The sequence below is a fragment of the Lontra canadensis genome, unplaced genomic scaffold (genome assembly GCF_010015895.1).
Source record: "Lontra canadensis isolate GAN:19392208 unplaced genomic scaffold, GSC_riverotter_1.0 scaffold5, whole genome shotgun sequence".
Classification (NCBI taxonomy): domain Eukaryota; kingdom Metazoa; phylum Chordata; class Mammalia; order Carnivora; family Mustelidae; genus Lontra; species Lontra canadensis.
This window is the reverse complement of record NW_022630999.1, coordinates 32,170,635-32,196,109: the sequence shown is the minus strand read 5'-3', so window position 1 is coordinate 32,196,109 and position 25,475 is coordinate 32,170,635. Positions and strand designations below refer to the sequence as shown.

General features: G+C 48.1%; 1 protein-coding gene across 2 annotated transcripts in view; it reads right to left on the bottom strand.

Moving 5' to 3' along the window:
* Window positions 1-377: 377 nt before the first annotated feature.
* The window catches only part of WWC1 (WW and C2 domain containing 1), a 152,147-nt gene continuing 127,049 nt past the window's right edge, over window positions 378-25,475 (bottom strand). Inside the window, exons 16-23 of one of the 2 annotated variants that reach the window (XM_032851761.1) lie at window positions 22,837-22,989; window positions 20,983-21,074; window positions 15,108-15,237; window positions 13,696-13,860; window positions 8,138-8,230; window positions 4,580-4,831; window positions 2,390-2,511; window positions 378-1,198 (exon numbers count right to left, since the gene is read on the bottom strand). In XM_032851761.1, the coding sequence (XP_032707652.1) occupies window positions 1,132-1,198; window positions 2,390-2,511; window positions 4,580-4,831; window positions 8,138-8,230; window positions 13,696-13,860; window positions 15,108-15,237; window positions 20,983-21,074; window positions 22,837-22,989 (1,074 nt within the window). In that variant the 3' untranslated portion in view covers window positions 378-1,131. The remainder of the gene's footprint in view (window positions 1,199-2,389; window positions 2,512-4,579; window positions 4,832-8,137; window positions 8,231-13,695; window positions 13,861-15,107; window positions 15,238-20,982; window positions 21,075-22,836; window positions 22,990-25,475) is intronic. The other variant, XM_032851762.1, reaches the window with a different exon arrangement.

Below are 25,475 nucleotides of genomic sequence, written 5' to 3'. Positions count from 1 at the left end.
GCCACCCAGGTGCCTTTTATCAGCTCTCTTGTCCTGGTTCACCAGAGAGACTACAACTAGAGAGAGGATAGAGGATTCAAACCTCTAGGTTCCCCACTTACATTTCCTTGTCTCTGAGGGACTGATCCCAGGAACACGAACTGTGGCTACAGACAGCTTTGGGAAGAACAAATCTAGGTAAAAGCTGATGGCCCATTGTCTGCCACAGCCCCTGCTGGGCAGTGGTTTTAAACTCAGTGAGCAAATGAGTGGTGGTGCCTGCAAGAGAGAAACCGTCCCCCTGGAGACCGGCGGGGAGGAAATGGTGAGAAAGGGGCAGGATAACACTGAGTGAGACACAGATGAAGTGAGGGGTGGGGGAAAAAAGAGAGTGAAAATTCGTTCAGAAAGGCCACTTTATTGATGGAGAAGAAACTGAAAGGAGCTCTCCACAGCCCTCCCTCACTCACTTCAGTGGCTTCACGGGGCATCTGAGACCGTTGTGGGCAGGCCTGTCGCCACACGGGCTGGGCCGCCGGGCCAGCTCCGTGCTGCCTGCCCACGTCAGGCGGCCACATACAAACACATCACAGCTCATGAAGACTTGCAAATGCACCTCAGAATTCCCCAAATGGTTCCAGACATTTTTTTTTTATATTGTACAAAATATGGTAAGTAGGAAAGGTCAGCTGTGCTGTTGACACCTGCGGGACGTCCTTTTAGGATTACCGTCCCTGAAACATTATTTTTTATTGCAGTGAAACCTCTAGAAGGTAGAGCTGTACAAAAAAAAAAAAAAAAAACCCAAAAAACAAAAAATCTAAACAATTTTAAGAAGAGCAGCAACTTAACACTGCTTTAGTTCATTTAAATTTTCTTTCTCAAAAATACATTCCTAAATATACAAACTATACAATCTTGTCATTTTAATGCTGGTTTTCGTGGTTTTTTTTTTGTTTTTGTTTTTGTTTTTTTAATAATAATAGAACCCAAACTAAAAAAAAAAAAAAAAAAGTCTGTTCGTCTTCCAACCAACGAGAGCGCTAGAGGGATTGTGACTCAGTACCTTCATATAACACCACATAAATAACTTTAGCCACAGTCTACGTTCACAGCGTGGTCAGTGGAACAAAGGGAATACTTTTCTGGCGACTAGACATCGTCTGCAGAGAGCGTTGGGATATTCATCCGAGGCTGAGTGAAAAACGCCATCTTCTCCCTGCAAAAGAGACCAGCCCTTCAGAGCAGAGTTTTCAACCTCATTTTATGGATATTAAAAAAAAAACAAACAAAAAAAACTTTATTTATTTGACAGACAGAGATCACAAGCAGGCAGAGAGGCAGGCAGAGAGAGAGGAAGGGAAGCAGGCTCCCTGCTGAGCAGAAAGCCCTAGGCGGGGGCTCAATCCCAGGACACTGAGACCATGACCTGAGCTGAAGGCTGAGGCTTAACCCACTGAGCCACCCGGGCGCCCCATCACTTTATGGATATCACAGGCAGGCTCTCTCTTAGCTTCGGGGGCTGTCCTGGGCATTGTAGGAGGTATAGCAGCATCCCTGGCCTCCAGCCACTTGGTGCCACTTGTGGCCTCCAGCCACAACCCCCCACCCCGCCCTGCCTTTCTCCAGTTGTGACAACAAAAAAAGGTCCCCAGACACTGCTAAATGTCCCTGTGGTGCCCAGTCACCCGTGGCTGAGAACCACTAGTTTAGGGACATTAGCAGGACCTGCCCTCTTAGTTCAAATCATGGGACTGAGTTTGAAAGGGCCCTCGGGCCACCTGCAGTTTCATTTGTTTGTTTTAGATTCCCAATTGGTTAAATATTAAGAGGTGTCCAAATACAGTTAAACAAATGACAGTATATTTTAAATGTTTCTATTCCAGAAAGGCACGTTTCCTTTTTTTTGGAGCACATACATAACCATGAGTGCCTTCTCTAGGAGGATATCATGAGTCTAAATGCAAGGGCTGCTGTGAATGGCAGACCCTGGCCAAATGGCATTTGGGGCCCTCTTGAGACGTGCCTAGATCTAGGCAGGCAGAGGCAGAGTCAGGGAGGCCCGGCCAAAGCACCTGTCACCCCCAGACTTATTTATTCTTCAGCCAATCCTCCGTAATTACCAGGGATGGGAACAATCAGAGGAAAGGCCGGAGCAGGTGGCTCTCGGGTTCAACAAGAGGGTCTAACCAATTAGCTCGAGCTGTGTGGGGACTGATAAAGACAGCTGAGGGAGAGCACCACGTGCTCCCAGATCGCCAGGGGCGGTGTGGCAGAGGGCGCACATCTGTTACAGGGAGCGCTAATGCTCTGCTGGTGGAGGGAGCATGAGCCGGGGCCAGGCAGACGGAGGCTGGGGAAGCTGCGTGTAAAAGGGCAAGGTGGGCAGGCCGGGGGCCCACCTGCTCACCTGAAAGACTGCACTTCCGGGGGCTCCTTACAGCTCTGGCCTCGAAGCCTGTGCACATCCTTGGCAGCTGCCCGCATCATCTTGTCTGTCTGGAGCTCACCCTTGTGCTCTCCTCGGTCCATCTGTAGGGCAAATCAAGTGGGGCTGTAAGGTGGTACGGAGTCCTCAGGGCCTCTAGAAAGGGGCGGGCCAATGACAACTTCCTAGCACGAATGAAGAGTCTACTGTAGTCAAAAAGAGGGTCACAGAATGGGCTCGCCCACTCCTTCCTGTTCCACGGCAGGATCTTCTGTTCAGAATGGTGAGGAGACACGATCCCACCGTCCGTCGGGGTGGACAGGTTTTTAGGGCCAGGGAACTGAATATCTGTGTGGTAAGGAGATGAGGGCTGCCTAGGGAGGTGTGTGCTACCTTTCTAATCCTCAGGGCCACCTAAAAAGGTACATTTTATAATTACTTCTATATTATAGATGGGGAAATGGAGGCTCAGGCAGGTTAAGAAATTTCTTTAATTTCAAACCACTAAGAAGTGGCAGAAATGCAATTCCAATCATTCAGCTGCACTCAAGGGCTTTAGGGACACTGCACCCCTTCCTTCTAATGCAAAACCCTATAAGCACTTTTGAGAATAAACCACAAAGAGCCCTAAAATACCCATGTACCACATACTTGAAAACACTGTAATGAAGATGGAATTTTGGTCAATGAAGCCATGATTTTTTTTTTTTAAAGATTTATTTATTTGAGAGATAGGAGAGAGAGAGAGAGAGAATCCCCAAGCAGGCTCCCCACTGAGCACGGAACCCGATGCGGGGCTCAATCCCAGGACCCCGAGATCACAACCTGAGCTGAAATCAGCTGCTCCAGTGAAGCCATCACTTAAATGGTTCTTTAATAGGAGGTCACTCTCCTCTCTCTCAAATAAATAAAATCTTAAAAAAAAAAGGAGGTCACTCTCAGACAGTCATGGATATACTATTCTTTTGCTATTTGAGAGATCAGGTTTCCTCCCTTTCCTCTCTCCCTCCCTCCCTTCCTTCCTCCCTTTCTTCCTCCCTCCCTGCTTCCCTTCCTCTTTCTTTTCTTTTTCTTTCTTTCTCTCTGACTTTACCTATTATAAGTATATGGGATATAAGTAATAAATTAGAAACAAATAAACATTTCTGGAACTCCTGAATTATCAGAGTCCATTTGAAGCCCCCAGGCTGGTCCAGACCTCAGGGGCCCACCACCACTTTCCTACACTAAGGCATTCTCACCTGCACCAAGAGCTGGGGCTTCAGCTACTGGCACTCTCAACAACCCAGGCAGGTGCTCTCTGTAAGGTACTTTGTTTGGCTGCAGAGAAAACTAGCAAGGGTCATTCCTGCCGTGGGGGACAGTCCAGGAGTGGCAAAGATCTTATACGGGAGTTGAAGATGGCCTCCGTGTATTGACCCTGTGTTGCTGCTTTTTCAGGACAGGTTGGGACCTGTCAGCTCACAAGCCCTCTGGTGCCAAAGTCAAATTTTTAAGGCTCTAAATATCCAATTGCTCTAAATATAGCTCAAAAAAGCCGATTTTTTTAAAAGCCATTTAGAAACTGCCAGCTTTGCAGACCCCATGAAGTTGTACCCATCATCCGCTAGCCATAGATAAGATAAACCTCAGGGCCATTAAGGACTGGAAGCTGCCCTCTGGAGCTCTCTGACCCAGACAGTCCTGTGCTGCTGAGGACCGGGGTCTAGACGCTAGACGCTCCCCATCCCCTGCCCTCCTCTCCTCTAGGTGGCGGCCCAGAGCCGTCGCCTTTGGGAGTTCTCGAGCGGGAGGGACCTCCTCCAGGTGCAAACGTGTTATCTTTGGAGATAGTACTCTGTGCAACCGCAGGAGCAGACGCTGGGCCAGGTCAGTGTTCGGTATCTACTCTATCCAGGTGTGTGCCCCATCGCAGATTAGGTCCCCAGGAAGTGTGACTAATAGGCCTTCCACAGACATGGAAATGCAGCAAGAGGACCTGCAGCCAGGTCGAGAGTTAAAAAAGGGATGCCTGGATCCCTCTGCTGATGGGAACGAGGGGCCCTGGGAACACTCTTTGGTGGGCCCTGGGTTTGGAGGCCCTGTTCGAAGCTCTGTCCTCCCTCCCCTGCAGCCCGGGGCTGCCCCCAGGGCAGACCGGGCTGCTCCCCCTTGCCTCTCCGAGGCTCTCACCCGCTTCTCCAGCATCCTCAGCAGCAGGCGGAAGCGCTCATCCTCACGCAACCACTGCGGCAACTCCTTCTCCCCGTGGCTCTTGGCTTGTTCGAGCTGCTCCTTGAGCTCCTTCAGCACTGAGATCTCCTGAGTCAGCTGACTGTGCCAAGTCCTGGTGGCCTGCAGGTCCAGCTCGAGGTCCAGCGACGTGCGGATCAGGCGCTCGGCGCGCAGGGATTTGACCGATGAAGGCTGTGGGGGGAGCGAGAGCTTTGACTGGTTATTAGAGGGCTGGATCCCATGAGCCCCAAAAACCTGCCCCCTTAAACCTCAAATACCTCCCCATTGTTCATCCGAAGGCTTCTATTCCCTCAGAAATGGGGTTCGCCCTCCCCCATAGCCTGCCTTGATTTCTCCCATGTCCACCGCTTATGTTTAGTGAGCATTTTTATGTCCCAAGCATGGGGTTGGTGGCAAAGCTGAGGTTGCAGCCCAGGCAGTTGGCCCCAGACTGCACCCACTCACTCCCCACACTGCCCAGTTTCCCGGCTCTCTGTGCCCTCAACGTTCACACTCAGTAAATGGGCTCTTGTCATGATCATGCTCTGAAGTTGCTTCTCAGTACAGATCTGCCCTCCCTTGAGGGGAGACGTCATGTCTTTCTGACTTTATGTTCCCCTAACGGACATCTGTTGTTTCTGCTTGTTCAGCACCCGCTCCCCTGGTCTGACAGTAACCACCACAGAGATCATCTTCCCTTGGGGATCCACTCTTCCATGCTCAACCCGCATGGTGGTTCTCAGGGAACTCCAGGGGCAGGAATGTGACCCGAACCTGGACAGTCAGAACCTCAGTGACCACTTCAGGGGTGAGTTTGTTGTCTAAACCCAGCCAATAACCTGCAATTCTGGCACCTTTGCTGAGCTCCTTGGAAAAAAAGAGTCTTTACACAGAGGTCGAGAAGCCAGCAAGATATAAACTGGAACTGATCATGGCCATCTTTCCCACCATCTGGGGTGAGCCTTTTTAAGAATTAAGCTATCTGCGGGGAGCAGTGCCATGAGATGGGGACTGAGGCTTGACGACCATCTCAACAAAGGCTCAGTTCATGCCTGAAGGTAGTCCAGCATCCTGGGGTTTCCCATTAAATGAGCCAGTGAATTCCCTCTTGCATTTTCAAGCTATATTTGAGTTCTTCAGTTATCTGGACGTAAATGATCCTGAGTAATGCAACCACTTATTCTCCTTCTCGATCAAAAAACAGTAATAACTAAATGATTGAGGGAGGCAGAATTCTAAGTTGGCCTGGAGTTTCCCAATCCCAACATTCATGCCCGTAGAATGCCCTCCTCTTCAGTGTTGGGGGGCAGGTGGTCTGTGAATATCATGGGATAGCACACCTGTGATTAAGTAACTCATCAGCTGACTCTGAGTTAATCAAAGGAGAGATGTTCCTGGGTGGGCCTGACCCAATCCAGGGAGCCCCGAAACGGTGAACTGGGCCCTTCTTGGAAACAGGTCTCCTGCTGGTCTTGAAGACACAATCTGTACTGTGGAAAGGACCACATGGCAAGAGCCTGAGAATGACCTCTGGGTCCTGTGAGCAGCCCCTGGCCTGAAGCTATCAAGAAAACACAAGTCGAGGGAGTCTACCAACCGAGGGAGGCTGGGAATGAATTCTTCCCTACTCACACTTACACAGGACGATGCAGTCAGTCAGCACCTAAATGTGAGGCCGCTGAGACCCTGAGCAGAGGCTCCAGCTAACCTGGGCCTGAACTCCTGACCTGTGGAAACTATAAGATACTGAATTTGTAGTATTTTAAGGTGCTAAGTTTGCTGTGACTTGTTATGCAGCAACAGAGAACAAACACAAGGGCTGATAGATGGATTTGGGAAATGGTACAGAAAACACTACAGTGAGAGCTCCCCTCAGTTAAGGCGGCCAGCACACTTGTGGGACCATGAAGCAACTCAGTGAGGAAGTTCTGTAATGCCCTTCCAGGGAGAGCCCTGTCTAGTCTGTGCTCGTAAGTGAGCACGGTCAGGAAACCCAGCTGAGGGATCTCTGCGACTCAAGTTCTCAGAGGAACAAATGAAGGTGCTTTGTTCTGACTGATGTCCACTCCCGGAAACTTGCCCGGACAGGTCGAAGCAGAGACCAAGCTCAGGCATGGAGTGGAAGAAGGACTTAGTGCCCAAGCACCCAGGCCCAGCCTCCGGATTCTCCTGTGTCTCAGATCACAGGGCCTGAAGGAAATGCAGGCTCAGATCCATCTGTCAAGGCTCCCTCTATCGAGTCTTCCCCTTGGCTAAGAGGAAGAAGAGGGGAAGAAGGGTGAACTGTGAGGGCCTGTCTTGACAGGGAGTTGTAGGCAATGGATGGGGAGCAAGCAGGTGCTTCCAGAGGCATTTCTCCTGGAGGGGATCATGAAACACCTGTTCTAGAATCTTCCAAGGGGCTTATTATAATGCAGTTTCCAGGACTCCACCCCTGCTGCCTGAATGAGACTGGGAGTGTGGCCTGGGAAATGCGCATTGTCAGTAACCTCCCCAGAAGACTCCCCGTGCTCTAGAGACTGCAGCACCAGTTACAGCAGACGGGGGTGGAAAAGGGGGACCCAGGCTGGCAGCGGGCCAGCCCCTACCATTGGAGGCCAGGTCCTATTCCTGGGCAGCCTGCCATGTGCACCCTCCTCTGGGTGGCTTCCTTTCTCCTGCGCTCTCTAGTTCCAGAGACTAGGGGGCACGGTGGTGACAAACAAAGGACCTACTCCTGGTTGGCAGGAGTCTGCTGTTGGCAGCCAGTCTGCGGGAGGTCTGTGGGAGGAGCCCTCCCCTGCCTGGGGCTGCTGGCACTCTCTCCCTGCGCCTTCTTTTTGTTTTGCTCTCTCTACTTTCTGACATTCCAACTCCTGTTTCTTCGAGTTCTGCAAACTCCCCAGAACTGCCGGGAAGTCTGTCTATGCTGACAGCCCAGAGTGGGAAGGGCCCATGTGCATCTCTGCAGCTCTGACTTGCAACCAAGCGTGCGTATCAGGAGTCAGTCCTTTGCCTAACACGGTCCCAGCCCGATCTCCGAGCCAAGACTCCATCAGGCAAGGGGAGATTTCTCTACAAAGGCAGCTTGTGGCCTCTTTCCAGTGCTTTTCCAGCTGGCCTGAGAAGCCCGTTTGCACCTCCCCGCTTCTGGCTTGGAGGTGTCCAGCTTCTCTGCCAGCAGGGTGGGCTGTCAGAACCTTTGCTCAGTCGGCTGCATGACACGCTGGGCAGAGTCGTGCAAGAGGCAGCTTCCACCAGACTGGGACACCCTGAGTTGGTTAGTTCTTTATGACTCTGATTTCTACTCTGGAAGACAAGGATAAGCATGCACACTCCGGACCTAACCTGTTCAGCATCACAGTAATGTGACATTTACCCTCTGACACCTCCCCAGGGCCTACACATGCCCCGGGTTCGTAAACACTGTCACGCTGGCAAAGGCAACCTTCTTCACACAGGGGCTGAGCAGAAACGGTCAGACACAGGGGCATGCGCTTGGGGAGATGACCAACGGCTCTGAGGGGACTGTCTCACCCGCTTCATCCGGACACTGCGCCGCTCCAGGGAGTTTCGAACAAAAGGTGGCTTCTTGGACAGCGTGGAGCTGTCACTGTCACTTCGGTTCAGCTGCAGGAGATAAGTTCTGGGAGGTTAATTAGAACTCGAGTACGTCTGGAAGGCACACTGCGGCCAGAAGGGTGGTGGGGTTGCCACGCAGTTAGCAGTGCTGTGGGGCTGTCACCACTTAGACTGACTCCAGGATCTCATGGCCCCTGGACCTAGCGCAGCAAGGCTGTTTGCATGGACTCTTCCCTGTCACCCACGGAGCCACTGGCAAGACACACGTGGCCGAAATGTCTAAGTCAGGATGGGCAGCCACAGGCTCTGTGAGCTCTCCCCTGCTCATGTCCTCTCCCCAGAGGGCCAACACTTGCCCTCCGTGGCCGGAGATCACGCTTTTGTACCAAGAGTGCCCCTGACCGAGGAGGACAGGAGAGGGAGGCTGCAGCGTCTGCACGTCCCAGGATACACACAGACCGGGGGTTTCTTTCTCGAATCACATCTGCAGGGCAGGGCGGTGTGATGGCCACGGCCTGAGGCAACAGAGCCCTCCGGAGAAGTTCTTTGTGCGTTACTTTTGTGGTTACTGATAATTATTAGTAATAATGTTATTTATCTGTATTATTAATAACTATATATAATTTATATATTTATGTATAATTAATATGAATTAGTAATATTAATAAATGTTACCAATCTGCAATGTTAATGGGCACAGGAACCCCAGGGATGTAACTGACAAAAGCTCCTGCAGGAGGCAGAATCTGGATCAGAATCAGGAATAGAATAATAGAAATAATCATAAGGATTGTGCCGTGTGCTTTATGGACAGTTACATCTAATCCTCACACAGTCCTAATGGAGAACATTGAGGCCCAGGGAGACTTAAGAATTTTTTTTTTTACAAACCACAAGGCTGGTGAGCATCAGAACAAGAGTTCCAAGTCTGGTCAGTCTGACTCTTGAGGCCAGGTCCTCTCCTAGCCCCCAGGATGCACGGAGGGCTCAAAGTTGAAACTACATACGGATGGAGGTGTGGACCATCTTGACTGGGATGGGTGTGTGGCTCGATACTCGTACCAGGAGGCGGCTTTATCCCACAGTACTCCCATCCCAAGGCGACCCTCGCAGACTGTGCCATACCAACTAGCCATACCCATCAAAACCATTGATCCTGAGGTTGTAGCTGCTCACGGGTCAATGGTGACGTTAGAGAAGAGTGACAAAAGCCACATTAGATCCTAAACTTCTCTCTTTCTCGTGTAAAGATGTTTTGCTGCATTCACTCTCAGCCATGATAGAGAATATTGTTGCTCTGTAATATTTCCATGTAATAACTAGGGAAACCAGCAGTGAAGATGTGAAATATTTGACAATCAGAGGCAGCTAGTTCAGGAAGGCGAGTCTTGGAAGAACTGTGTTCATCAGGTCAGGGTGAGCCGAGCATGTGACAGTACCGCTGAGAACTCTCTAAGTGTCAAATACACGAGGGCTGTGGAGAGCTGGAGGGAGTGTAATTAAATACACTGTCCCTACGCTCATGGACTTCAAGTTCAGCAGGGCGCCCGATCCAGGGAAACTAACCAAATGACACTGGCTGTGCTGAAGATCAAAGAAGGGAGAAGCCAGCAGAGGACACCTGGTATGCAAAAATGTGACACCAGGCCAGGAGAACAGACAAGGCTTAAATAGTCTGGGGGACAGCAAAGGAAGTCCTTTGGGCGGTGGCTCTGAGTGATAGGAAGACTGTGGGCTCTCCTGGCTTTGCACCTAATAAGCTGCATGACCCAGAGCAAAGTGTTCTGACTTTATGAGTCTCGATTTCCGCATCTGTGAAATGGGGTAAACACAATTTCCCTTTGCAGGCTTGTTTCTGAGATCAGAGGACACAGAAAACATGTGCTTTTTTGTGGGAAAGGTTGTTGCTTAGCATCCCAGACCCCATCCCATGCATGGGGAAAGCCCCAGCTTAGGACTCAAGGTGGGAGACAAAGCCCACCCTGCATTAAGGAGGCTGGCAGTGCCGGAGTGTGCCTTTCCCGGCCTCACTTGCAGCTACAGCAGGCACAGGACACGGCTTTGCCCATTGGACGCAACTGCCCCAGGCTCTGAATCACAACTTGGTTAGCTGGACCCAGTGCTCTGTGACTGGGCCTCTCAGACTGGATGAGCCCACCTGCTTCTGTTGCACAAGCAGGTCATATCTGTACCTCAGGGAGGTAAGGAGGGGTGACAGTAGCAGGCAGAGTGGCTCTGGCCTCCGTAGGGCAGGAGCCTCTGGGGGAGAGATCAGTGTCAAATCCAGTGGCAGCAGTGGGACCAGCTGAGCCAAGTTCGGCAGCAGCACTGGTTGTATCCTCACCTGACTGGCTCTGTGGGACATTTTGGCTGGGGTCTGGCCTGCCCTCTTCCCATTTGATTTCTGAGCCTGGTTCTGCAGTTTTCCCACCTTCCAGTGAATATGTGAGCTACTCGGTTTCTTTTCCAAAAGACTGTTTCCTGCAATAGCGTTCACAGTCTGCTTCTGTTGCTCTCATGAAGAACCTGACTGGCATAAGCCTTGATACAAGGAACTAGAGTGCCCTAAGTCCCAGACTGGGAAACATGGAGCTGGCTGTGTCCCAGAGGAGAGACTGGGGCCCAGACCCCAATCCCAATATTTCCTGTTGAGAATTTGGTAATACTCATTTTGTGGGTCCAAAATGGAGGGTTACATTGTTACCAGATTATATGCCGACAGAGTTTTAGGGGAAATGATAGGAAGAAATTCAGGCTATTGTACCACTGGCTTCTTCCTGCAGCCTTCAGTAAGATTTTACAAGAAAGAGATAACCTTGGGCAGAAGTGGGACAGTCAGAAAGCGAAAGAGGAAAAATACAGGTATGCCTGCTTTCTGGAAGTTCACGGGACGTCACTTTGCCTTTACAAAAGACCCATGTTAGGACCTGGTTTTGCTAGCTGAAAGAAATGTGAAGAGGATTTTCACTTTTATGAAAAAGACAAGAGACAGAACAAGGTTCAGTGTTGGATTTGCAGCGAGCCCTTAGGGAGGCAGCAGCACCCCGAGGATGATGGGGCATCCCCACTCTCCTTCCCCAGAACTACACTGAGCATCTCAGCAGCCAGCTCCCATAGCGCTCAACTGTGTCTGTGAGCATCTGTGCATTATCTTGATTTATGCTGTGCTATCTTTCAGTGAGATGTGTCCTAAGGTATCAGAAAAGCCTCATAGAGGTTACATTTTAGGTCTGGGGATGTTAAAAAATTTTCCGTAAATGTATGGTAACTGCTTCTCCACCTTTTGTCACTTTGGCTTCTGTGAGAAAGTCCCTTCTGCCTGTTTCATGGAACACACGCCACCTAGGGATTTCTTAATTTGCAGCCTTGCAGGGTTGGAAACTGGTCCAGATAATGAAACAGGGGAAGGGGCCCCTGTGGTGCTAGGTGTGTTACAGTTGCTTATTAAACAGCCTCAGAGCTCCTGGTTATTTGAAGATGCCAATCCTGGGAAAGGGCCACTTAACATGAATCCATCTAAACAGGGGACCAGGAATGCCAGGATGGCTCAGTCAGTTAAGTGTCTGATCCTGGGATCCGGGGATGGAGTCCTACATTGGGCTCCTTGCTCAGCAGGGAGCCTGCTTCTCACTCTGCCGGCCCTGCCTGGCGCTCCCCCTGCTTGTGTGCGCTCTTTGATAAATAAATAAATACGATCTCAAACAAACAAAACAAAACAGGGGACCAGAACCTTGTAGTAAATATTGGGGGTGAAAAACTTCGTGTCTTTAGTTGGAAAGCGGAAATACTTTAACAAAGTTATATCTTCTATGTTCCATTTGACAAAATTACAACTGCATTCTCTAATTCTGATGAAAAAGAATGAATCAAACACTAATTTCTTTCGGTGTGATTTTTCTGACAAGTGGTGTTCTTTACTTTATGTCTGAATTCCACTGCACAGTCATAAAGCCAGTAATTTTGCCCAAACCAGAGGATTTCATCCATTCATCCTAAGGGCTTTTCTAAATCCTTCAAATTATTCACATTTGCAACATGAGTTGGATTTTTCTCTTCTTCAGCTGTGAGTGGTTTAACTGCTGGATTCTCCACAAGTGATTCACGAATCCCCTGACGTCAACATTCCCTTCAGGGACTTTAGGAAATTCTGTACCTTTCCTGGGATATACAGCCAACGTGCACATGTTTACAAGCTCAATTAGCTAGAGGCGGGACACAGATGGGAGGGATTTATGTTATTTCTGGGAGGGACTAAGGGAATGTTTTTGTGGGAATAATTGATGTACCTTGTAAACTGGTGACACGACCATATTATAAAAAAATTAGCTTCTCTACTCAATCTTAGAATTTTGGCTGTGGATACTAAATGTCAGATATTGAAACGTCCCCTCAATATCCCCTGTTCCTCCCAAATTACAATGGACGGCTAAGTGTCAGGTTGACGACATAGGCTGGGTTGCATGGGCTTCTTCTTCTCTGATGACTTACTGGAACATTAGACAGGGAAGGTTCTGTCTTTGCTTCTAGTTAATGTTCACTGGTTCTCCATGGTAGAGGGTAAGGGAGGATGTTGACCCAGGACTCAGGGGAGGTGTGCCTGTGTTATATCTGTGCCATCTCTGAGGAAGGCTGGGACCCCCTCAGAGGTGGGAAGGGCTCAAACCCTCCATTTACAGTGGAATGAGAGGAGGAGGCAGGCCTGGGAAGGGGTAGCCTAATGAGATGGATACACAGGGAAAGGCACGAGGGAGCACGAGCCTACTGCAGGACTTCTTAACTCCAGTGCAGCCTGTAAGAGAAGGCTGGCAACTAAAACAGGTAAAGAGGGCCAGGGGGCCAGAGTGAACTTGCCAGCCCATCCCCTCCAACCATCTAAGGGCAGATGCCCCCACTGCGTAGCTCCAGCCCCCTGCTGCTGTGAGAAAATGTGCAGCTCACAGGGGCAGGCAGTTTCTTTTTTTTTTTTTTTTTCAAGAGAAACTTGAATTTTATGTGAAATCTCTTCATTTTTATTTTATTTTTAATCACCTTCCCTGACTTTTCAACGTTAGCGACAGGTTCAATGAAATCCAACCAACCAACCTGCAGCAACGTAGTATGGACATGTTGCCTTTTTGCAACCTCAGGCTGCATGCTAGGATCACCCTGGAAGTGGGGAAGGAATGCCCACTTGGGGACAGGGAGGGGTCAGTCTGATCTCAGCAAGTGGTCGTGTCGAAGGGAAGGGCAGGCTGTGAAGAAGGAGGGGAGAGTTGGTGGGAATGATAAAGGAAGCGTTGGCCTTGCAGGAATTACCAAGCTTTTCCCATAATTGCTCTAATTCAATTCCTGGAACAATCCTTTGAAGTCACTGTATTAACTCTGCATGCAGTAAGGTGTTAACTCGCCCAAGGACAGCTGACAAAGTAAGAGGCATCAGGATTTGCACCCAGAACTGTGTGAGGCCCCAGCCTCTCATGACTCCTTGGGAAGCAGGTGTTCTAGGAGGAGAGCAGTACCATGCATTTGCTTACCCGGCACACATACTGGCTTTGGGGTCCCGGGGAGAAGGTCTTAGAGCGGATGATGGTGCTCCCCCGAAGAAAGGGCCCTGGGGATGGTGCGCCCACCCGGCGGTCCTTGGGCCGCACCACTGTAGGAGAGGGGGCCGGGGTCTCTGTGTTGGTCTCTTTGTCCACCTGAAGAAGAAGTCAGAGCTTTGAGGCTACTCGTATCCACAGTGTCTTGGCCACCGAGCTGAGGCTCTTGGGGCAGACTCCCCAGCTGCTCCCCACTCCCATCATCTGGCCCTTGACCCACAGATACAGCTGGGGGCTTTGTGCCAGGACAGCGCCCAAGGCCCTGAGTGCTGGGCGGGCCCCTATTCCTCCATGTGTCTTGGAGCATATCCATTCCCCAAACAAGCTCACATGAGCAGTATGTGGACGGATGTCCTCGACTTCATGCCCTCAAGACGTCTATGCCAACTACATTTTGACAAAGCCACACCCAAGGCCTCCAGTGCTGCCACCAAGAACCGCAGATGCTTCCCTGGAATTACGGAGGCAACCCGCAAATCTCAGTCTTTCAACCCGGGGAGCAGGTTTTCTACTGTCCCTTTACAGGGGGCACCAGCAATAGACAAGCAAACAAGAACACCTGAATGCAGGGCCCTGTTGGCCTACAGTGCCTTTGCGTAATTTTGAGAAAGGCACCCCTTCAGACTGCAGAGGCTGTAAAAAGACTGTACTCCGAGCGTGGAGCAGCTGGAAGGCTGCCCGAGGTTCTTCTCCAGACCCTCCCGGCCAGGCACCTTTGTGCAGTGCGCAATTCGCAGCTCCACCCAGGTGCCCTGCTCGCCCACAACAGGGTGCTCTACTTCCTGCCGGAGCAGAAGACAGAGAGCTCTCTGTGGAGATTGACTCTGGTTATTGTGAGTAATCCTAGCACAGCAGGGAAGGAGGTGGTGAGGAGAACCCGACCGGACTCTTTTTTCCTACTGTACTTTGGGTAGATCCAAACAAAGAAACACATTCCTTTGAAACTTAAGAATGTGTCAGTGAGGTTGGTATTATTGTATCCATTTTAGAGATGAGGAAATGAAGGCTGGAAGGGACGAAGTCACCTGCCTAAGCCTGCACAGCGAGAGAGTAGCAGAGCCAGCACCTGAACTCAGACCCATCTGGCCACAAAGCTTGAGGTCAGCCCGGAGATATGGGAGCAGCAGAGGGCAGGAGAGAGGAGGGGAGAGCCAGCCTCTCCTCGTTTATGGTCACTGAGATGCCCTGCAGTACAGGCAGGGGCGCTGCTATACAACCTTCTGCAGGTCACCCCATTCCGAGAGCCCGTCCCCCAAGGCTGGAGGCGCCTTTTTGGAATGCCTGGACTCAGGCACCAAGGGCTGTTTCCCCAAGACAGACCTTCCGGTCTCTCTGGTCCTGCCTACCTTTAACGCTGGGCACTCGTCCCTATCAGGTGAGGCTTTCTCAGCGAAAACATCCTCTCCCTCTTCCTCATCTTCCTCCTCCTCCTCCTCCTCGGCCGCCGCTTCGTTCTCGCTGGTCTCCTCGTACCTCCTGTGATGACAAAGAGCTTTGGTTACCACTCTGATCTGCTCGCTTGCCTCTAAATGCACCTAGGGCAGGGCTTCCAAGCCTTTTCACAGTTGAGGACACATTTAAACAAACAAAAATTAGTGAGGTCTAACTGTTGTATAACACAATGCATTTTCATTGTATAGTTTCATTTGACCAGTGTATTCCCAGCCGATGTATTCCCCCGTGTAACTACTGCCACACTCGAGATACAGAACATTCCACGACTCCACATGGTTTCTTGTACCCTTTCCTACGTAACCTTTCCTACCCCCAGCCCACCACTGATCAGCTTTCTGTCCCTGCAGGTTGAGTTTTCTAGCATTTTGTAAACATGCAATCAGACAGTATGTGTTCTTTTGTCTCTGGCTTCATTCTCTCCATCTAAAGTCTCTAAGATTCAACTATGTTGGTGCCTGTATCGGCAGTCCACCCCTTTTCATTGCCGAGTGGCATTCTCAATGGCATGGATACATCACAATTCATACAGCTATTCATCTGTCTGGTGATGAACATTTGAAAGGCTTCCATTTCTTGGCAATTATAAATAAAGGTTCTTTTCTTAAAAAAAATTATTTATTTCAGACAAAGAGAGAGAGAGAGTACACATAAGCATGAGGGTGAGGAGAGGCAGAGGGAGAGGCAGACACCCTGCTAAGCAGCGAGTCTGATGTGGGGCTTGATCCCAGGATCTGGGATCTTGATCTGAGCTAAAGGTAGGCACTTTACTGACTAAGCCATCCCAGCACTCCACTCCTCTTTTTTTTTCCCTTCAGATTTTTAAATTTATTTACCTGGGAAAGAGCTAGAGCACAGAGGCAGAGGGAGAAGCAGGCTCGCCAGATGTGGGGCTTGATCCCAGGACCCTGGTATCATGACCTGAGCCAAAGGCAGCCGCTTAACTAACTGAGCCACCCAGGGGCCCCCTATTTTTTTCTATATGGATATCTGATGGTGTGCTGGCACCATGTGCCTAAGAGTTTATTTTTGGTGATACTTTTCATGATTATTCTTTCCCTTCGGACTTCAGGGTTGGGAGGAGTTGTGACAAGTAGACTGCATTTGTTAATTACTAATTTATCTTTAGTCCCATCTTCTCAAAGACATACATAATCACCAGTCTACTGATCAGCAGGAGACAGTGCTGCCGTACTGGGCTGAAGGAATTCCAGCCCAAAGCAGAGAATCGGACATCCAGTTAGCTGGCTCAGTGAGACTGTGGATAAGTACAAAATCTCCTTTGGGATTTTCCCGATGAGGAGAAAAGATCTTGGATCTCCAGCCTCATGACTAAAACCTCCCCTGCCCTTAGATGGGGACCAGTGCTAATGGACACCCCTTGCTCTCCCTCCCTTGCCCCCACAGCTTCTTGATCTACTCATAAAAGGACCATTAAATATGGGAACACACGATGAGCACCTCCCTAAGAATTTGGCAGATGCCACATCAACCAGCATTTACGGAAGGCTTAATAAGCACCAGGTGCCATGCTAAGGCCTTACAACAACACTGAAAGCAATTACTGTCTCCATTTTACAGATTTAAAAGCCAGGATCAGTGACTTTCCAGGTCCTATCCGGTGTCACACACCACGAAGGGGACAGCCAGGTTTTCCATCCAATCTGTCCAACCCCACTAAAAGCTTGACCACCAGGGAAGTCTTTTCTTTTTGACCATGAACCTGATCTAAATATTTCCAGAAAGGAGAACAAAAAAAATCTCAATTGTCACGAGAAACATGATTAAAGTCGACAACATCTTTTCACCCTGTAGAGTGGCAAAATATATAGAAGGCATGGGAAATGGAGTGTACGTCAGAGCAGCCAGTTTGCACAGTGAAGTCAGTGTAGCAGTATCCGCTGAAATAAAACATGGACGTATTCTTGATGAAGAACTGTAGTTAGATACATGGAGTATCAGAGAGGGTGTAGGGTTAAGGGTAGTCTTAATCACTGCTGGTGGGAGCATTTACTAGTACCATCTTATTTGAGAACTGTTGTGCAATGCCTATTAAAATGTAAAGCACACATGCCCTGGGACCTCACAATACCATTTCTCAACTTCTGCCCTAGACACACATACACACAAGTTCCCAAGGAGGCAAACACAGGATTTTCACCCTAGCATTGTGTGTAATTACAGTCTCTTATATTTTCTAATACTCTTAGAACTTCGTTTTGCTTGTGGATCTTAACAAAGTCCAGGCTTGTGATTGTGTGCACTAAAGAAAGCTAAACAAATACAAGGAGGGAGTAACTATGGCATCCTGGCCCTTGGGTGCTGAGAGAACAGAGTGGAAATTAGAACAGAGGGCCAGTCTTTGGGGGACCCCCGCATAGGACTCTGCAGCGGAGCGGGCACAACAGAGTTAGTTAACATTCCAGGCCAAAAGAAGCCTCCAGTCTTGGGGGGAGGGGGCCTGCAGATGGACTGACTCCAGCACAGCAGCTCTGGGATTCCCAGTCCTCTTTGTAAGTCAGTGTCTAGGGAAGTTTGAATGGCAGGAGTGGGGAGAGAGGGGGCTGAGAAGGGAGAGAGAACAGAAGGCAGTTGCTAGGGGATGGCTTGAAAAGTCTCACCATAAGCTTGGAATTTGGCAGAAACCACTGATCTTGTGCCAGGGTTTTGGAAGACAGGTCCTGGGCCTATTTCCGGCATCAGACCTTTGCACAGCCCAGCCCAGCCCAGCCCAGCCCAGCCCAGCGGTGTGCCACAGAGAGGGAGAGAGAGGGAGGAAGAAGGAAAGGGGAGGTAGGAAGCATTGGAAAGGGAGAGGAGAGACAGCGAAAGAAAGGGACATAGGGAGGGAGAAAGAGGGAAAGAGAGAAACTGAGACCATTTAGAGTGAGCCCTAAAACAAACAAATGAACATACGAAAACCCTGCCCTACCCTTTAATCGCATGGAGAAATAAGATGGTAAAAGAGAAGAGTAAAAGTGGGGTGAGGCGGTGAGCCAAATCTAGCCCATGGCCAATTTTGGAAAGCCCAAGCTGTGAGTGGTTTTTGTATTTTGAAATGGCTGAAAAAAATCAAAAAGAGAATGATATTTCATGACATGTGCAAATGTATATGAAATTCAAATTTCGGCGTTCGCAAGTGAAGCTTCAATGGCAGAGACGTGATGGTTGGTGCGTGTGCCACCGCGGGCTCCTTTCATAGCACAACCACAAAGGTGGGTAGACACACCAGAATCCGCACGGCCCACGAAGCAGACATTTACTCTCTGGCCCTTTCCAGAAAACCTCTGCTGACCCCTGGAGTGAAAGATATTACGGAAAGGCCCTTTCTGAGACCCAATGCATAACGAGGGGGAGTAACAATAATACAGAAGAGCTCCTGAGTGTTTCCCATGGGACAAAGTCTGTGCTAAGAGCTTATCATGCATAATTCTATTGAGTCGGCAGAATATCTCAGAGTTGTGGCCACTCTTTAAATCTGTTATTTCCTGGAGGCAGAAACAGAGGTTTAGAGCCACGGTTGAAAGCTGCACATTTGGGTCACTCAGGGAGCTTTTAAAATTCACTGATGCTCGGCCTCACCCAGACCTAGGACCCCCCAGCATGCGTCTGAGTCCCCAGCCCTCTGAGTTCTGAGCATGTGCACTGAAGCCTGAGCACGTGCACTGAAGCCTGACGATACTTCCTCCCAGAGGGCAAATTCACAGGCTCTGGTCATTTCTGAGATGGAATTTGCCTTCTGCCTTCCGAGCTGGTAGTTAGCAGCTCTCTTCTCATTTTCTGAGTGATCGTTTCTACCATCTACCGAGTGTCCACCATGAGCTTTGGGCTTCATCTTCATTACGGCGGCTTTCCCTTCAGCCCTACCACAGCAAGCCCCTGTAGCCGGTGTGACAGCCCAGTCCGCTTTTCCAGATGAGGCTCAGACGAGGTCAAAGTGACTTGCCTGACAACAGCTGCCCTGTGGAGGGCAGTGGCCTGGAGGAAGCCCACTATGGGCTCTGGAGAGTGGGTTATGCTCTGTTTCTAGATCTGGATGCTGGTTACATGGGTACTTTGGTTTCTGAAAATTCACAGAGCCGTACACTCAGGGGAACTTTTAGGTAAGTGTGTCATACCACACTTTGTTAAAGGTGACCAAAGCATAATGAAGCTAAGGTTTGAATTTTGGTCTATACCATTGTTTGCTATGTGTGAGGAGACCTCTCTTTTGGGATCCAAGAGACTAAGGAGCCTCGAAGCACACAGACAGAAAGCTGTCTCCAGCTCTCCTTTGGATACCGAGAAGTCTCTCTGGCAATGCATGTCTTTAATATTGCTGGAACACTGACTAATCTCCCTGTTTAGCAGTGAGAGAAGACCTCAGGCCCAGAGCCTTAGTGAGCAATATGTCTAGGCAGGTTTTAATACTCCTGCTTGATTTTCATGACATTTAACTTTCTATTACCTTCTGAGGCAGACTTGTCTCATGGCCTACCCAGGATCTACTTCCACTGTCTTCCTTGGTAAGACAACCCTGATTTTCGTACCCAGCTTCACAGACCTCATTTCCCAGCCTCCCTTGCAGTTAGGTAGGCCAGATGGCTATGCGTGCCCGATGAGAATCAAGCAGAAATTGCTGGGTGGGACTCTGAGGAATGCTCCGTGGTTAAAAGGCATACAAGCACATCTTTTCTCTTTCCTCTTTTCTGATGCCTGCCTGATGGCTGGGACTCAGCAGCCATTTTGAGCTATAAAGCAGTCTCGGTGATGGCAGTCACCCAGTAAGAAGAGCAAAGTGGAAGGAGAGGAGGAGCCTGGGTTCCCAGCAACACCATGGAGCTGACAGATGAGCCTGGGACTGCTTCCTCCCATTCTTCTTTGTAAGCAACAAAGAAATAAACGATCTTAATTTAAGCCTATTATTTCTGCTCTCTGTTTCTAGCAGTCAAATGCAATTGCTTATTGAAACATCTTCAATTTATGGCAGAATATACCTACTTCTGATATATAGTAATATATGTCTGTTTTTTACGAAAATAAATATAAGTGAGTAAACGCAGACACTAATATGTGAACTAGCACGAGTGAGTTATAGATCACAAAATGACCAATTGGGAAGAAATTCTGGGAACCACTGTATCAGGCTATATGCAATTGATCTTGGAATAACACGGGTTTGAACTGCACGGGTCCACATATATATGGATTTTTTTGATATACTACAGTGCTGTATATATATCTTCTCTTCCTTATGATTTTCTTAACATTTTTTTCCTAGGGGCACCTGGGTGGTTCGGTTGGTTAAGTATCTACCTTTGGCTCAGGTCATGATCTCCCTTTGCCTACAGCTCCCCCTACTTGTGCTCAATGACTCTCTCTCTCTCTCAAATAAATAAAACCTTTTTTAAAAAATTAAAAAATTTTTTTTCTAGCTTACGCTATTGTAACAACACAGTATCATCCATATAACATACAAAGTATGCATTAATGCACTGTTGATGTTATTGGAAAGACTTCTGGCCAATAACAGACTGTTAGTGAAGTTTTGGGGGAATCGAAAGTTCTATGTGGATTTTTCACTGTGCCGTGGCTTGGGGCCCCTAGCCCTTGCACTGTTCAAGGGTCAGCTGTACTGCCTTATTGCCTGTACAGAACCCGTGAGGAGAGAGGTTCTCCATTTTCGCAAAGGGAACACTTTTCTTGGTTGCCCTGGAGTTTGGGCATCTCATTACTGTATCCAGGTCCACACCAGATCAGTTCTGGAAGCCCAGGGGAATGCTCACTTACCAGCCGTCTTCCAGGGTCTGTGTGCTGCTCCTTCCCTCCTGCCTCTTCTCCAGCTCCACTGCTGTCTGTTCCAACAGAGCAGACACGGCATCCTGTGGAGACAAAGGCCCAGGCCTTCATGTGCATGCCACTGGAGCCACCTCACTGGGCAAGAATCAGAGCTCAGAGTGTGACCCTCCCCATGGACGGAGAATAAAACTGAAGAGCAGAGTGGGTGAGCATCCTGCCCCACGGTCACTTATAAACTGTAAGGACAGCGCTCAGTTCAGCTAACTGGCAGTTCTCCTGAGAATAACCCCGTCCGCTTGGACAGACTTTTGGAAGACAGTCAAGTTTAGTAGTTGAGTGAGGCAGAATTATAGGTCTCTGGCTATAAAGAGATTATAGTGTAGTTGGGAAGACCATCACATGAACTGTCAATAACAAAATAACATGATGTATAAGAACAAAGGAACAATGGCAAAGTCAGCTTTTGTATTCAGGGAAGACTTCCTGGAGGAAGAGCATCCATACTGAACAGGGTCTACAGTGAGGAAGCCTGTGTGACTTGAGGAAACTAACCTCTCTGAGACTCAGTTTCCTCTACAGTGGTTTCTAATACCTACTACAAAGGGCTGTTACGAAGATTAATTGAGAATATGTCCATAAGGTATATAGAAGAGTACCGAGCACATAATTAGCATTCAGTGAATGGCAGCTCATAGTAGAGCAAAAACTGCTCTTGTAGTTTTCTGAGCCCATAGTTAATCAGCAAATATCTTTGGTTGTGTGGGCCAGAGCCTGAAAACCCCCTGAAATTTTCTTTTGGGGAGGAGGGAACAGAAATCAGTTGAAGGCCTGGTATACGTCACGCACTGATAAACAGCTTACGTGTAGCATCTTATTTAATCTTTACAACTATTCTGATATGTAGAGCTTACAATTATTCCCTTGAGAAATGGGAACAAGGAAACGAATGTGTCTAAGGTTGAGGTGACTCACCAAAGGACATGCTCTAGAAAGCGGAGGATATTTTCAAGACCTTTGCCAGCTCACGGACCCCTTTTTAGAATGAGGGAGACCTAGCTTTGTTGCTTATTGGATGTATGTCCTTAGGTAACCTTTCTGAGCCTTGGTAATGGCACATAATAAACACAGAAGGAAGTGCAGAAAATGAGGAGGATGAAAAAGGAAGTGGGGGTGGTGGGGAGGAAAGAGATTTAATCCTTACCCTTATCCTTAACTGGATGACCTAGCCCATCCCCTCCACTGAAATTCTGGGCAATGACTATCCAGAGTAACCAAGTACAGACTGTTCTTTACATGTGCTTCTTCAAACCTTCCTAATAACCTTTTCGGACTTAGATTAGACATAAAAAAAAAACAACCCAAAAAACCCACAGAGGCTCAGGGAAGTGAAATGACTGACCTGTCACCCAACTAACAATCACCCAGTCCTCTGACTGTCCTTCCTGTGACTTTCTGTTGCCTCTTAGAGCAAGCCTCCACTACGGACCATGATGCTGATAGTGGCTTCTCAAGAAAGGTTAATGTTTTATCTTACACAGTTTCTCCTTCCTACTCCACTTCACTAAAAAAACCAAGATAAATTAAGGTTTTCATCAGCCAAGTTCTATTACGTCAAGCCAAGTGCAAAAGGGGAGAGAGCACAGATGTGGAAGATGTGCAAATGGGGGCTACCTGCCCCTTAGCAGAGTAGCTTGTCCTCCTCTCCCTCTCTGTTCCAATACCCTCGGCTGCTTCAACCACCTCTGACGCCCGCCCTCTCCAGTTCAGGGAGATGGTTTTCCATCCATCCATCCATCCAGGTGCTGCAGCCATAGGAGGGTGGGGCCAACCCGGGGCCCAGCTCACCGTGCTTTCAGGCCCTGGGGTGGAGACCTTGGCTCCCACTGGTTTGGGCTCCCTGCTCTGTTTCTTCAAGTATTTGTAGCTCAGGAGATTGTACCAGCGAGTCGACCTCTCCCCAGACCGACAGACCTCAGCCAGGCTGATCTGGGCGCCTCCCTGTTGAGGATGGGAAAAGGCAAGAGGATAAGCCAGGGCTTGACAAAGTATTCTGGGGAATTCGGCTCCTGAGGGAAGTAGGAAAAACACCCCCAGAGGGGATGGGAACTTCTGGGAAGAGGAAAGGATGAGCTGTGAATCATTTTCTACAACTCACTCATTCACTAACTTACTCATTCATTGGTTTACTCATTCGCCAAATCCTTGTTGAACACCCACTGCGTGTATTTTTTTTGTTAATTATGATAAAAAACATAAAATTTACCATCTCCTGTCCCCCAGTTTTACTGATATATAATTGATATATAACATTGTACTAGTTTAAGTTGTACAACATAAAGATTTGGGGGGTGCCTGGTTGGCTCAGTTGGTAGAGCATGTGGCTCTTGATCTCAGAGTCGTGAGTTCGAGCCTCAGGTGGGATGCAGTTTACTTAAAAAAATAAAGATTTGGAAGAGTATATATTGTGAAATGATTACCACAACAAGTTCAGTTAACATGCATCACCTCACGGTTATAATTTTTTTTTCTTACAGGAGAGCTTTAAGATCTATCCCAACAACTTTCAAATAAGTAATACAGTGTTGCTAACTAGTCCCCACCCTGTACATCACATGGCCACAACTTATTTATCTTATAACTAGATGTTTGTACCTTTTGAATACCTTTACCCATGTCCACTACCCACCCTCCACCCCCCATCTCTGGCAATGATCAGTCTGTTTCTAGGAGTTTGGATTTTCAGATTTCACATGTAAGTGAGATCACACAGTCTTTGTTTTTCTCTCTCTGGCTTATTGCACTTAATATGTTATCAAGGCCCATCCATGTTGTCATGTAAAATTTGCCCTCTTACTGTTAAGTGTATAGTTCAATAGTGTTTATATTTACATTATGCAACGGATCTCTAGTATGTTTTCATCCTGCAAATCGGAAACTCTATTCTCATTAAACAGCTTCCTTTTTCTCCTTTTTCTCTTCCCCCGGTCCCAAGTAAACACCACTTTCTGTTTCTATGAATTTGACTATTTCAGATACCTCATATAAGTGGAATCACTCACTTATTTGTCTTTCTGTGACTGGCTTTTTTCATTTACCATAATGTTTTCAAGGTTTATTTGTGTTGTAGCATGGGACAGGATTTTTTTCTTTTTAAGGCTGAATAATGTTCCATTATACACAGAGATCACTTTTTTTGGAGACAGAGTGTGTGTGCAAGCCAGGATGGGGGGTGTGGGAACAGAGGGCGATGGAGAGAATCCTAACTAGGTTCTGCGCCCAGCACGGGGCCCGACGTGGGGCTCAATCTCATGACCCTGAGACTGTGACCAGAGCCAAAATCAAGAGTCAGGACTCTTAACTGACTGAGCCACCCCAGTGCCCCAGAGACCACAATTTTTAATCCATTTATCTACGGACACACATTCGGGTTGCTTCTGTCTCTTGACTATCATGAATAATGTTGCTATGAACACAGTGTGCAAGTATCTCTTCAAGACCTTGTTTATGGGGGCACCTGGATGGGCCTTTGCCTTCAGCTCAGATCATGGTCTCAGGATCCTGGAATTGAGCCTCACATACGGCTCTCTGCTCGGCGGGGAACCTGCTTCCCCTTCTCTCTCTACCTGCCTCTCTGCCTACTTGTGATCTCTGTCAAATAAATTAATAAAATCTTAAGAAAAAAAGACCTTGTTTATATACCCAGATATGAGATTGTTAGATCACAATGCAATTCCATTTTTAATTTTTTGAGGAAACGCTTTTCCATAGCAGCCCTGCCTAATGACTTAGACCCCACCAACAGTGCACAAGTCTTTTTTTTTTTCCCACATCCTTGCGAACATCTGCTGTCTCTTGTCCCTCTGATAATAAGCATTCTAAGAAGGATGAGGCGCTTTCTCACTGTGATTTTCATTTGCATGTCCCTGATGATTAGTGATGGTGATCATCTTCTTATGTACCTGTTGGCCTTCTGTATGTCTTCTTCAGAAAAAATGATGATTTAAATCTTCTGCACGTTTTTAACTTGGATTGTTTGCTTTTTTACTGTGGAGTAGTACAAGTGCTTTGTACATTTTGGATATTAACCCTTTATCAGACACATGACTTGCAGACACTTTCTCCTATTTGGTAGATTGCCTATTCATTTTGTTGACGATTTCCTGTGCTGTGCAGATGCTTTTTTTAGTTTGATATAGTCCCACTTGCTTATTTTTGCTTTTGTTGCCTGACTCCTTTTTGAAGTCAGATCCAAAAACTCATCACTAAGACCAGTGTAGAAGATTTTGAACAACTCAAAGCTCCAGCAACAGGAGACTGCAGAAATAAACCATAATATACCTACCCGATGGGCTACTATATAGCTATATACAAAAAAATGAGGAAAATCTCTAGGTGCTGATGTGGAGAGACTTCCAGGCTGTACTGGTTTATTTATTTATTTATTTATTTATTTATTTATTTGAGAGAGAGAGAGAATGAGAGAG